General features: G+C 36.0%; 1 protein-coding gene across 1 annotated transcript; it reads left to right on the forward strand.

The window, feature by feature from the left end:
- The first annotated feature begins 1,245 nt into the window (after positions 1-1,245).
- Positions 1,246-4,929, forward strand: LOC132848039 (uncharacterized). Its single transcript, XM_060873551.1, has 4 exons — positions 1,246-1,285; positions 2,674-2,739; positions 2,939-3,996; positions 4,169-4,929. Exons 2-4 carry the CDS (start codon positions 2,729-2,731, stop codon positions 4,480-4,482), a joined length of 1,383 nt encoding a protein of 460 aa, XP_060729534.1. The 5' UTR covers positions 1,246-1,285; positions 2,674-2,728; the 3' UTR covers positions 4,483-4,929.
- The last annotated feature ends 10,652 nt before the right edge of the window (positions 4,930-15,581 follow it).

Here is a 15,581-nt window from a genome sequence, read left to right on the forward strand (position 1 = left end):
GCTCACATGTATCTAACCAGTCTTCTAACACACTACAATCCTTTATGATCTCTCAGATCACAAAACTCAGGACTTCTGGTAGTTCTCAAAATTTACAAACAATTGAGATGAAGCCAACCATGTGAGAATCCTGGGGCATCTAAAGATATACCAGCTCCAGTTGGATTCTGATAATGAAGTAGTCAAACATTCTGAGAGGAGATGCCAACTCATGATGCCAATTCTCATGACATTGAGATGCCAACTACAGAACATGACATTGTCTTTTAGCAAAGTTTTATTCATTTGTTTTTTTTTACTTTATTTTTATTTCAAAAGCAAGAGAGTTGATCAGTCAAAGACAAAACAGACTCAAGAGGAAAATGTCAACATTCACTTGTTACATCAACAAAAACAAAGGCTTGTGGAACTAAGTAACTGAAAGCAGTTCGGTTTAATTAAATTTAACACAAAATTAATCTTTTAATTGTGCACACACTTTATTCATTGTAGGACTGTATGTCTGTACATCAAAATCATATAAATTGTGTTCAGCTGTAAATGGTTGGATTTTTAACATGTATCTTTCATTAATGCAGGTTTAGCTCAAATCACACACAATGTTCATGTTAAGATCCTGTGAAAAAAACTCCCTCATGGCTATGAAAATAAAACCTATAAATAACCACTAGAGAACGTTCGGTTTCTATTCAGATTAATAAATAAAACAAATAGAGAGAACTGGAACCATATACAAACTTTAGAGGAACGTTCTGTGTTTGCTGGGTGTGGAGTGATACCGGATTCTGCACTGCAGCTGGCAGGATTCCAACTCTTCAGGTGGTGCAGGAATTTGTTTTTACATAAATAATGTCTGATGCAATGATGTGACAGTTATTCAGCAGTACTGTTCTGTAGTAATTTTATATTTGGGTTGTTGTAAGCCTATAATTGGAAATTCTACATACATTTAATTATATTCAAGATATTTTACTTTGCATTGAGAATTTTTTACAGTGCATTGGCAATAACCACAGAATAAATTCAACAGCATTCTTCAGCATATTAGGACTAGGACTATGCAGAGAATTGAAAAGGAAAATCTGTGAAATGAAAGAGTTCGATAAGCTTTCATGTGTTTCTTTGCCTAGTTACTGCTTACTCTGTGATGTCCATTGGCTGGATTTTAACAGTAAACTTTGCCTCCCTAATCAGGTGACCATCAAATTCTTGCAGTTAATAAAGTCACAACAGAGTTATGTATCACTAGTCTCCACCTTGCTCCTGAAGGACATTTCTAACGCAGGTACAGTAAACTAAATACATTTACACTTATACTTGTAATTATGTATTTAAGACTTTATTGTAGGTAAGATGTTTGTATGATGCAGGTTTCAAAAGATAAATCAGAAATGAACGTATTTACATTTTAGTTCATTTTGTTTTAATCACATAAGTAAAAGTGAGTGAGGTACTTAACTTTCTAAAATAATCAGTCCTAATGAGAGAGAGAGTAAAAAATATTAATAAGTCTTAAGAACAGAGGAATGACTCAGCAAGCTGGACTAGAATTTTACAAAAGCTCTTTACTGTTGAATTCTGCTAAACTTTACAAACATCAATGTTACAGGCAGAGGCTCTATTTTTTATTTATATATATTTTTTACAGTCATGAACGAAGTTAGCTAAAAAGAATAAAACTAGACACATTGAAATGAATGTGAAAAAATGTGTACAATATAAATATGAGTTCTGTTTTTTTTTTTTAAACAAATTAAATCTGGTCCTTCAATTCGTCTTTTTAAAATTTCCATCAATATTACAGTATATTATATTTTGTTTGATTTGTACAAACTCTATACCTGAATAGAGAGTTGAATGTATGTGGCTTTGTCTGGAATGCAGATAAATCTGCTGTACTGATTACTTTACTTCTGTTTGAATCAATGCAGAGCCAAAAGATAAGATAAGATAAGATAAGCTAGAAGACTGATATAATTAAATATTTTATTGTTGTACTAGTGTGTAAAGATTCTCTGCACATCTCTAGAATATATGCATTGTTTTATCTTTGTGTACATCAAATTTACAAATGATTTTCATTTATTGATTAACCACAAATTAGTTTAGTAGTTTTCTCTTTCAATAATAACAGACAGCAAATGTAATGGCTTCTCTTTCTTATATGTAGCCACTTTTGTTAGGGGGAAAGTGTATTTGACACTTCTTCAAATAGATAGAGTCTAAAATGGTATTTTATTGTAGCAAAGCAGTGCTTAAAGTAATTTGATGTGCAGGTCATAAATCTGTCACTCTTTAACACTTTGCCTCTGCAGGTACAGTTCATCCCATTCACTAGAAGTGGTTCAAACCTAATACATATAGCATAATAAATAAGAGACCAGTGGAAAACATTGTGACCATGTTATTATTTCTTAATGGCTCCTACAACAAAACATGTATCACTTTCTTTAAGGGAATCACCATTATTTTATTTTAAAGTTAAATTACAGTCAGCTTTATATCTATTGCTCATTTCAAGAAAAAAAAATTAAACAAATCAAATATCTAAGGTGTATAAATAGGCCAAGGTAAAGTACTAGGACTTTCTGGAGAAACATTAAAATCAAACTTCCTTACAGAAGTACATTTTCCAGATGTTTATTTTAATAAAATTCAAAATTTCATTAATAGGTCCTGCAATTGTGACAGAATCTTCTGAGACGTCTGTGGCAATTGAACTAGTATTATGGCTACAGGGTAAGTGGACTTTTTTATTTTTATATTTTTACATTCAAATGATATGAAAAAAAAAACATTTTTGAGAAGAATGATTTTCTTTCAAAACTATACACTATTTTACATTTTGTTTAAACATATGTTCTGAAATGACTGAAGACATTTTAAGAATAAATTCTCATGACATTAAAAATATTTTATTTGTCATTGGATTTAACAGAATCCAAGAGTCATCATCAACTGTACGTGATTTAATCCAGCAGAGTGAATTAATCAGTAAAGGTTCACCAGCACGACGTTGTCTCCTCACAACCAGAAGTGATCTTTATGAAGACGTATCAGTGAGAAAATGGACATTTGGACAGAGAGACATCAATATGCGAAACAAAATTGTACTGATGGTAGGAGAAACTGGAACAGGCAAAACTACTCTGATTAATGCCATGACTAATTATATACTCGGGGTGAAGTTTACAGATAAAGTGTGGTTTGAGATCACAGAGGAGGGAGGAGAGAATCAGTCAAACCAGTCAAAAAGTCAAACAAATAAAGTCACTGTGTATGAGGTGTTTACCCAGTACAACCCAATCTGTCTGACCATCATTGACACTCCAGGTTATGGAGACACCAGGGGAACAGAAAATGACAAACAGGTCATTGAGAATCTGTACAAACTGTTTCACAATGATAGTGGAGTGAAAGAAATTGATGCAGTGTGTCTGGTATTAAAGGCATCTGAGAATCGAGTCTCTGACAGACTGCAATACATCTTTGATGCAGTTTTGTCTTTATTTGGCAAAGACATAGAGAACAATATTGTGATGTTTGTCACTCACTCAGATGGACTGCCTCCAACAAATGCTCTTAATGCCATCCAGAAAGCAGGGATTCCCTGCAGGAAAAATGATGATAATGAACCTGAGCATTTCTTATTTAACAATCGTCAAAGAGAGAAGAGGAGCCTGAAGTATGACAGAGTTTTCCAGACAGCTTGGGAACAAACAGAGGACAGTTTCAATGATTTCTTTACCTCACTGAAAGAACAGAACAGAAAAAGCTTAAAGAACACTGAAAGTGTTATGAAAGAGTCCATAAGACTTGAAGCCTGTATTTTAAATCTGCAAAACCGTATTGAGTTTATAGAGTGCAAGAGTAAAGAACTGACTCAGATTCAGAAAGCTCTTGAGGAAAACAGAGAAATGATCAAGAGAAATAAAAACTTTCCTTTTACCTGTTGGTGCTATGTCATGAAAAATAAACACTGGACTGTATGTACAGGTAAATGTCACTACACTAAACATGTCAAAGAGAACAAGAAATATGTTACAAAGAGCAAAGAGACTGTAATAGTTTTGCTGAAATTAAAAAGAAATATAAAGATTGCATTAAATTAGAATCAGACAACAAGGTTATTTCAGAGGCCTTTAAAAATGTCAAAAATCCTTTGTAGGCAACAAGAGAGAGGAAGAGCTGATAACCACAGAGAAGAAACTGAAGGAAGAAATTTGTGAGAAAGAAAAGGAAAAAGCTGAGCTGGTAGAAGAAGCTTATAACACCATCATGACACTGTATGAGATCGCTTTAAAGCCGGACTCTGCTTTCATTGTTCAGTCTCTTGACTTCTTGATCCCTCGAGCTGAGGAAACTGGAAGAGAAGATCTTGTTCAGAGATTAAGAGAGATGAGGAAGATTCAGCCTGAAGCAGAGGAAAGAGTTAAAGCTGTAACATGGTATGGAAGATCAAGTTTCAATAGTGAAAAGTGAAAAAATAATTGGTAAATTTGTGGTAAATAAATGAATTCAGGAGATTAAATTTAGCCATAGAACACGATGTAATACAGATATACAGATATTGCATTAATGCATATCTTACATTACATATTATACAGATTTTACATGACATAGTATACAGATATTACATTACATATTATACAGATATTACATTGCATATTAGGAAAAATGAAAATGTCTACAAGTGTGCATTTATTGTTAAATTAATAAACTGCATTGTGTTTATTCAGTAATGCTAATGTTCAAGATTTAACATTGTACTTTGTTGATAAGCCATTATGATGGAGTTTAAAGTATAACAGTGGAACATATATACATGTAAATCTGTACTGTTCATGGATAGATATCCATTTCTTTAAAATTCATGTAATTCATGTAATCTGTTAATCTGACTTCATCATTAAATATCTGATAACTGCAGTATGTCTAACTCACTTCTTTCTGACACAAACCTACATCTATCAATAAACAATCTTCAGTGATTCATAATCCAGATCATTACTAATATACAACTCATTAATACTAATACTACTAATACTATTAATGATTTGTAAAATGTTGAATCTAACACTTGAAATGTGTGGAATAAGATTGAGCTGCCCTTATTTTAAACTCATATAAACAAAGCTTTTGGTCCCCAAAACTTACAGAGGTTCAACTAGAGTTGGAGATGAAGTAAAGGTGAAGTACAAACAGTGAAAACCAATAAGAACACCCTTTTTATTAATTTAAACACCCAAAAGTGTATGTTTACGTCATGACACTGCTGAGTGGAATGGGTGCCATAGCACCACAGTTTGTTACCCAGGAGACTGGGGAAAATGGAGGGTGAGTACAACATTGTGCTGAAGCCTGGGGCACAGCCCTTTTCCCTCTCAATGTCCAGATACATCTCCCTCCAACATCTACCAAAGGTCTAAGAAGAGATAAATCATATAGAGCAGCAAGGTGTCATCTGTAAAGTGGAGAAGCTGACAGAGTGGTGTGCACCAATGGTGTTGTTGCCCATACTGACAGGTAGATCCTTTACTTAGAAAGGGGGATGTAGTATTAGGTGAAATACCCAGATAGGAACTTTGTATGTATGCTTGGAGGGTTCATTAAAAGAGGAGAACGATTAATCACACCTGAAACATCTGTCCTGTGTCCATTAATAAGTCTCCAGTTATTAAATCAGTGTGCACATAATTAACAGAACAAATGTCAAGTGAATTTGGATATACAATGGCCTGGAAGCCAAGTTAAACTCAGTTAAACACGAATCATATTTATTCATGAGAATGTGAAGGGGAATTGGGGCAAGTTTCTTCAAGAGGATATGAAGACCACTGGAGAGAAATGGAGAGGAAATATTATCCTGGTGTTCTCCGAGAGTAGGGTTTAGTGGTGAGGCAGAATTTTGAACAAGGGCCAGGAGATTGGTCGGGGTGCAGCACGTTCAGTTTGGATGGGCTTTTGTTTCTTTTGGCTTGAAGCAGAATCCTTTCAAAGAGGTGGACATTATCCAGGTAATTAGTGTTGATCAGGATATTTGAATTCAAAAAGTCGAGTCACCTTTATTTACATACTTTATACAATACAGATTGTTTCAAAAATAATATATTACATAACTCAAAAGGTGCCACATTTCTATTTCAAAGCTTATTCCCCTTGTGTCACTGCTTCTCAGAGCAACTGCTGCCATTCAGAGCCAAGGCAGATCTTTTGCCACAGAACTGGCACATTAATGTCAGTGCAGATTCTGTGGGGTTGAAACCATACACAGCCACATTGCCAGCACCATTCTTGACATTAAAATTGACATTTTGTTACAAAGATCATGTAGAACCTGTGAATAATAGTGACTACTACAGTATCTCAAATGCAGGATTTCCACTTACAGTAGACACATCTGAGTTAGCTGCTGTACTAATAGAAGCTACCTCAACATCAGTCCTAAGGTCTATGTCATTACCTACAGCAAGTTTTACCTCATCAGTGACTCCTCCAATGACCCCATGTACGGCATCAACAACAGAAGGCATATGGGAATTTAACTTCCAGTTTCTATCAGCACAACAACAACAGTCATGAAGCACACTGTAAAAAATAAAATGATCCTTTGTTCAGCAAACAGTTTTTTTGGTTAGAGATAACAGGAATTGTGAATTCTGTCAGGAGCACTTTGTCAAATCAGAATTTATAAGATGATAGCATACAGTTAGTGTTGGCGGTATGGTTCTGTTCTGGGCAAGAATCCACGCGCCCATCCGTGCGCATGCATGGACAGAGCGGGGAGAGCAGAAACTAGAAAATAGAATAGACTGTATGTATAACAGAACCATTAATCATGCATAGAGGTTTTTTTTTTTGGAAAATTATAAATGAATAAATGGATAAATAAATAATTAAATAATTAGAGAGAGAGAAGGAGAGAGAGAAAAATATGTGGAGATTTATGACATAAACTGGTACAATGAACACAGGTTCCGGCATGGTGGAGTCAGGGTTGGAGGAGGGAGTTTAAATCGCAGCAGCAGCGAAGCGCTAGAAAGTGGCTAAATGAATGGGAATTTAAATGGTCGGGTAATATGGATGTTGTAACCGGATTAGTGTTAATTTCGTCACCTATTTTTAATTTAGTCTTAGTATTGTGCCAAATGTCCTTGTTAGTTTTAGTCATATTTAGTCATTCACATATCTTAGTCAAGTAGTCAATTAAAAGTCTCGTCATTTTAGTCTAGTTTTAGTCAAAAGAAAACTCAAGGTATCTTAGTCAAGTTTTAGTCGACTAAAAGTCTTTTAATTTTAGTCTAGTTTTAGTCCAAAAATTGTAGTCTTTTTTTTTTAAATAACACATTATTACTGACATTATTACTGATAAACATTTCAGTAAAAAAAGTGTTTCATGTATCTCAAACATTGGTTAAATGTCATAATTACCTGACAAAATACACTTGTTGAATGAGTTTTGTTGAATGCAAATGTTAAACATGTCTGGTTTTCAATTTCTGATTTAGGAGACACATTAACAAATAAAATAAATATACGCAGAAAAACTGAAAAGAATAGGCCTACTTTACTGTGGGCCTAAAATACAACCTATTTACAGTCCGCGAATCACAAAAGTATCAGTGAGAAGTTGAGAACACTCGTTTAAACAGTGCATACACTCGAACTTGACTGCACATCACATTTTTTTACTTTATTGATACTGCTTTTAATCGTAATGCAAAGACCGGTCATCGGGACATAAGCTGTCATGTACAATAAAAGAGCCTGCGCAGCGCTGCAAACTCGTTCTGAATATTTTAAAGGCGTAACAGCTGATGAAAAAGCAGAGACAATTGTAGACGAAAATGAAGAGAGATTTTATCTTAGTTTTTATTTTATACAAAACATTTTCGTCTCATCTTTTTTCGTCAGCAATAATGCATGTTAATTTAGTCTTAGTCAGCATTTTTGGACAGTGGTGCAGTCTTGTCATCGTCTCGTCTATTTAGTTCTATTTAGTCTCGGACAGCTGATTAACAGCTGATGCACGCTTGACGACTTGGCCTGCCAGAACTAACGCAATGCTTGATTAATATAAGTCTCTATACAAATACATGTTCATTCATTCATTCATTTTCTACCGCTTATCTGAACTACCTCGGGTCACGGGGAGCCTGTGCCTATCTCAGGCGTCATCGGGCATCAAGGCAGGATACACCCTGGACGGAGTGCCAACCCATCGCAGAGCACACACACACACACTCTCATTCACGCACACAATCACACACTAGGGACAATTTTCCAGAGATGCCAATCAACCTACCATGCATGTCTTTGGACCGGGGGAGGAAACCGGAGTACCCGGAGGAAACCCCCGAGGCACGGGGAGAACATGCAAACTCCACACACACAAGGTGGAGGCGGGAATCGAACCCCCAACCCTGGAGGTGTGAGGCGAACGTGCTAACCACTAAGCCACCGTGCCCCCACAAATACATGTTAGTTAAACAATATTTCACAAAATGTTATAGCAACATCACTAACAAAGTTGATTGAACAAACATTTTTTTAATTGAATTACACGCACCTGAGCCACATGGATCTATGGGGTTTCCTTTCTCATTATCAGCATTGCCATGTTTTATGGCTTCGATTTTTTTACTTGGAGCGGGGAGAAACAGGTTTCAGGTGAGTAATTAACGTTAAATAATTTTAAGCACTTGAAATGAAAAGTGGACATGAATTGTTTTTGTGTCCAAACAACGTATGCCATTACTGATTCAAATCTGTTTGCGGAGTGGGTAAATGTACAAAATGACATATCATGTAGGCATATACTAATCTTTATCTATGAAATTTAATATTAAATGTAAATGTTTTGTGAACCCAGGCGACATCACCTGAACATCCCGTTTCACTAGCCTGTCTGAAAACCTGTGCTGATCAACTGGCCCCCATCTTCACACGGATCTTCAACAGATCACTGGAGCTGTGTGAAGTCCCCTCATGCTTCAAAAGCTCCACCATCATCCCCGTCCCAAAGAAATCCAAAATTACCGGACTTAATGACTACAGACCTGTGGCTCTAATGTCTGTGGTCATGAAATCATTTGAAAGACTGGTTTTGGCTTATCTGAAGGACATCACTGGACCTTTACTGGACCCTCTGCAGTTTGCCTACAGAGCAAACAGGTCTGTGAATGACGCAGTCAATATGGGACTGCATTGTGTTCTGCAGCATCTGGATCCTATATGAGGATCCTGTTTGTGGACTTCAGCTCTGCCTTTAACACCATCATCCCATCACTCCTCCAACCCAAATTAACCCAGCTCTCCGTGCCCTCCTCTGTCTGTCAGTGGATCACCAGCTTTCTCACAGACAGGCAGCAGCTAGTGAGACTGGGAAAACTCAAATCCAGCACCCGCACCATCAGCACTGGCACTCCTCAGGGTTGTGTCCTCTCCCCACTGCTCTTCTCACTGTACACAAATGACTGCACCTCTAATGACCCCTCTGTCAAGCTCCTGAAGTTTGCAGACGACACCACACTGATCGGCCTCATCCAGGACGGTGACGAGTCTGCTTACAGACTGGAGGTTGAACGGCTGGCTGTCTGGTGCAGTCTTAATAACCTGAAGCTGAACACGCTCAAGACAGTGAAGGTGATCGTGAACTTCAGGAGAAACCCCCCTGCTCTCCCCGCACTTACCATCATGGACAGCTTTGTGACAGCAGTGGAGTCATTCAGATTCCTGGGAACCACAATCTCCCAGGACCTGAAGTGGGACATTCACATAGACTCCATTGTGAAAAAGGCTCAGCAGAGGTTGTACTTCCTCTGTTCCTGAAACAGTTCTACATTGCCATCATCAAATCCATACTCTGCACTTTAATTACTGTTAAGCTCAGCTACCAAATCTGACCTCAGAAGACTACAGAGGGTAGTCCGGACTGCTGAGCGAATCATTGCTCTCCAAGATCTGTACTTCTCCAGAGTGTGCAAAGGGCAAAGACAATCACTCTGGACCCCTCACATCCAGTTGCCATCTGGACGACGCTACAGAGCCCTGAGCACCAGAACGACCAGACATAGGAATAGTTTCTTCCCTCAGGCAATCCATCTAATGAACACTTGACATACACGGAACACACAACAGTATTCTTACATTATTTACTTAAAACACATACTTACTTATTTATATTTCAATTTGCACATTTCAATTTGCACATTCAATTTGCACATACAAACTCAGGGCTGTCAAGTGTCACGCATTGAGAGTGACAGTCACACATTTGGGTCTTTTCTCCCGCCACACATCGTATTTCTCACGCAGAAAAACTTTGACAATTTATCATATATTTAATATGCCGCAGCACCCAAAATGTATCAGTCTGCACCGCTTGGTCAAGCCTGACACTTATCAGCCAATCAAAAAAAGAGGTGTCACGCTTTGCCTGTCTTCAAAACTTGAGAGCCCTGCAAACTGTTTATATTATATATGTGTTCGTGTCTTGTCAATGTCATTCTTTTACACTGTGGAGCTGCTGTACTAAGACAAATTCTTCGTATGTGGAAACATACCTGGCAATAAAGATCTTTCTGATTCTGATTTCTGAATAACAAAAATGAACATTGAACAAGCTGTACCAATACCTCACACCCCGAAACTAGGAACAGAGAAAATAACAAAGGGGAACTGAACTGTTTCCATTTACACACTAAGCAGAAGAAACAAGAACATTGCAGGCTGCAACTTAGAAAAGTTCACTTGAACTTTAATCTTTGGTTGATAGAATAGAATTTCCCCCACAGGGACTTCTAGGAAAAGGGTAAGTAAACATTAACAACATTGTGCATGAGTGCCCTCTACTGCCTAATAATGGTAATGTAATATTTTTCTAAGGCTTGTGGAACTAAGTAACTGAACGCAGTTCGGGTGAATTAAATTTACCACAATTTTAATCTTTTAATTGTGCACACACTTTATTCGTTGTAGGACTGTATGTCTGTACATCAAAATCATATAAATTGTGTTCAGCTGTGAATGGTTGGATTTCTAACATGTATCTGTCATTAATGCAGTTTTAGCTCAAATCACGCATAATGTTCATGTTAAGATCCTGTGAAAAAAACTCCCTCATGGCTATGAAAATAAAACCTATAAATAACCACTAGAGAACGTTCGGTTTCTGTTCAGATTAATAAATAAAAACAAATAGAGAGAACTGGAACCATATAAAACTTTAGAGGAACGTTCTGTGTTTGCTGGGTGTGGACTGATACCGGATTCTGCACTGCAGCTGGCAGGATTCCAACTCTTCAGGTGGTGCAGGAATTTGTTTTTACATAAATAATGTCTGATGCAATGATGTGACAGTTATTCAGCAGTACTGTTCTGTAGTAATTTTATATTTGGGTTGTTGTAATCCTATAATTGGAAATTCTACATACATTTGAGTATATTCAAGATATTTTAACTTGCAATGTGAAATTTTTGCAGTGCATTGGCAATAACCACAGAATAAATTCAACAGCGTTCTTCAGCATATTAGGACTAGGACTATGCAGAGAATTGAAAAGGAAAATCTGTGAAATGAAAGAGTTCGATAACCTTTCATGTGTTTCTTTGCCTAGTTACAGCTTACTCTGTGATGTCCATTGGCTGGATTTTAACAGTAAACTTTGACTCACTAATTAGGAGACCACCAAATTCTTGAAGTTAATAAAGTCACAGCAGAGGGATGTATCACTAGTCTCCACCTTGCTCCTGAAGGACATTTCTAACGCAGGTACAGTAAACTAAATACATTTACACTTACACTTGTAATTATGTATTTAAGACTTTATTGTAGGTAAGATGTTTGTATGATGCAGGTTTCAAAAGAGAAATCAGAAATGAACTTATTTACATTTTAGTTCATTTTGTTTTAATCAAATAAGTAAAAGTGAGTGAGGTACTTAGCTTTCTAAAATAATCAGTCCTAATGAGAGAAAGAGTAAAAAATATTAATAAGTCTTAAGAACAGAGGAATGACTCAGCAAGCTGGATTAGAATTTTATAAAAACTCTTGACTGTTGAATTCTGCTAAACTTTACAAACATCAATGTTACAGGCAGAGGTTCTATTTGTTTTATTTATTTATTACAGTTATGAACAATGTTAGTTAAAAAGAATAAAAATAGACTCATTGGAAAGATTTTGAAAAAATGTACAATATAAAGATGAGTTCTATTTTTTAAACAAATTAAATGCTATTTTATTGGTTTTGTTCCGACTCTATACCTGAATAGAGAGTTGAATGTATGTGGCTTTGTCTGGAATTCAGATAAGTTTGCAGTACTGATCACTTTACTTCTGTCTGAATCAATGCAGAGTTAAAAGATAAGATAGGATCAGATAAGATAACCTAGAAGACTGATAAAATGACATTTTATTGTGTAGTAGTGTATATGACACGATGTTGGACAAAGGCGAGAGAGGATCCAATTGCAGTCTATAGTTTTAATCATCCAAAAACACAAAAGCAGGTGAACAGACAGGCAAACAGAACAAGGCAACAAACAGGGCTAACAGGAAACGGGAACAGGCACACCAACATCCAACATGTAACAACGACCAACACCAGGGAAATGAACAAACAGAGTATATATAGCTGACAGGAACCAATGACAAAGCGGAGACAATCAGAGACAAAGACAACACACCTGAGGGAGAGAAGGAGTTCAATTAAAGTCCATGGAAACCAAAGAGTGGGCGGAGCAAACAATTAACCACAGGAAAAGACAGCAGACAGAAACAGGACAGAAACACAGACAGACTCATTACAGTATAAAGATTCTCTGCACATCTCTAGAATATATGCATTGTTTTATCTTTGTGTACATCAAATTTACAAATGATTTACATTTATTGATTAACCACAAATTAGTTAAGTGTTTTTCTCTTTCAATAATAACAGACAGCAAATGTAATGGCTTCTCTATGTAGCCACTTTTGTTAGGGGGAAAGTGTATTTGACACTTCTTCAGATAGATAGAGTCTAAAATGGTATTTTATTGTAACAAAGCAGTGCTTAAAGTAATTTGATAAGCAGGTCATAAATCTGTCTCTCTTTACCACTTTGCCTCTGCAGGTACAGTTTAGCCCATTTACTAGAAGTGGTACAAACCCAATACATATAGCATAATATATATTCTCCATATTCTCCATATATTTCATATTTTTATATAGTTTTTTTATATAGTTTTCTTATATAGTTTTTCTTATATAGTTTTATACTTTCTTATTATTTTATTCTCATTTTATTTTTTGTTTTTTTATACTTTTTGTTTTATATTCTTTATTCTTATTCTGGACAGTTGCATAAAGCATTTCACTGCATATCGTACCCTATATGTCTGTGTATGTGACACATAAAATTTGATTTGATTTGATATGCGCACTGAATATAAACCAAACAGACCACTCAGATTATTAGAATTGAGTCAGTTAGAAATAACAAGGGTTCACACCAAACAAAGGGAATCTGCTTTTAGCTATTATGCTGCTGCAGTTGGAATCAGCTTCCAGAAGAGATCAGATGTGCTAAAAAAAAATAGCCACATTTAAATCTAGACTCGAAACTCATCTGTTTAGCTGTGCATTTTATGAATGAGCACTGTACTACGTCTGAACTGATTGCACTATAATCCTTTCCTCTTTCTAATCGTTATAATTTTATTTTAAATCAATTTTTAAATAATTTTAAAAGTTTTTAAATTCCTTGTTTTATTGTTGTGATTATTGTTTTTATGATTATTTTACTTTCTTTTATGTAAAGCACTTTGAATTACTGTTGTGTATGGAATGTGCTATAATGTGTTCAGTGAGAAAATGGACTTTTGGACAGAGAGACATCAATATGCAAAACAAAATCCTACTGATGGTAGGAGAAACTGGAACAGGCAAAACTACTCTGATTAATGCCATGACTAATTATATACTTGGGGTGAAGTTTGATTTGAAATTAAAGAGGAGGAAGAAGAGAATCAGTCAGATCATTCAGAAAGTCAAACTAATTAAATCACAGTGTATGAGGTCTTTGCCCAGAACAACGTAATCTGTCTGACCATCATTGACACTCCAGGTTATGGAGACACCGGAGGAATAGAATATTACAAACAGTTTGGTGAGAATCTGTACAAATTATTTCACAGTGATAGTGGAGCGAATGCAAACTCTGATGCAGTTTTGTCCTTATTTATTAAAGACACAGAGAACAACGTTGTCATACTTTTCACTTATTCAAGAAAGTGAGCAAGAATCAAGAAAGCATGGTTTCCCTGCAGGAAAAATAAAGATAATAAACCTGAGAATTTCTATTCAACAATTTTCAATCTGAAGAAAGACAGAACAGAAGACATTTTAAATTATTTCTGTTCCTTACTAAATGCACAGAACAAAAAAGCTAAGTGCAGACTAAAAGTGTTCTGACTGAGTCAATACAACTGGCTACAAAAAAGCCTGTATTTCTAATCTACAAAACCATATTAAATTCCTAAAGTGCAAATGTAAAGAACTGAATCAGATACAGAAAGGTGTTGAGGAAAACCCAGTAAAGATGATCAAAAATTAAAACAGCCACCAAATATTAGAAAGAAAAGTTTCTCACTGAAGATGCTTAATGGTGGGACAGTAAGGTGACCAGTTTCTCTGACTGTATGAAGAACTCTCATCAGTATAACTGATGGTTGGCTTGTAATTCTGGGTATTGTTACAGTATGTCATGAAAATGGCAGCAATAATTCAGCATCAATAATCAAGTTTGATTTAAAGTCCTTTTTTAATGTAACAAAAGACTTTGAAAGCAACAAGAAACAGGAAGAGGAGAAGACTAGCATGAAGAAGACTGAAAGAGACTGAAAGATGAACTGATAGAGAAAGAAAAAAACTGGGCTGTAAGAAGAAGCCTACAAGACTATTATATAGCTGCCTGAGATTGCTTTAAAGCCAGACTCTGTTTTCACTGTTTAGTATCTTGACTTCTTGGTCCCTTGAGCTGAGGAAACTGGAAGAGAATGGGGGTATGCTGTAATGGGGTATGCTTGAGCCAGTGTCGGTAGGCTGAAAAATAGGTTTAGTGTAAATAAATGAATTCAGGAGATTAGATAGGGCCATGTAACATGATGTGATATTGTACAGATGGAATAATGAACATGTCTGCAACAAGTGTGCATGTGTGGCATATAAAAATTAGAAAATTATTCTCATCTGTCTCATCACCTCGTTGGCCCGACTAGCCCAATCTAGCATGATTAAAATAAAGAAAGACCAAATTAGTCAGATTGGATGATGCAGGATAAAAGCAACATTTATTGAAGATCAGCACTGATCAAACATGACATATGTGCAACAAAAGGTTCTCCACATTCATTTCACCGGATTTTCTTCTTGGACAGTTGGGAGTTTAATGGATACCATTATCTCTCCTTCTTTGAGGACAATATCACTATTATAACCTTGTAAGAACTAACTAAAGAGTTAGTACACATGCCAATTGAACACAAAGTATTGTCAACCCAGTTGCGTGCCAAGCTGTTTATATTACCCGTATTGTA

The sequence above is a fragment of the Tachysurus vachellii genome, chromosome 7, assembly GCF_030014155.1.
Source record: "Tachysurus vachellii isolate PV-2020 chromosome 7, HZAU_Pvac_v1, whole genome shotgun sequence".
Taxonomy (NCBI): Eukaryota; Metazoa; Chordata; class Actinopteri; order Siluriformes; family Bagridae; genus Tachysurus; species Tachysurus vachellii.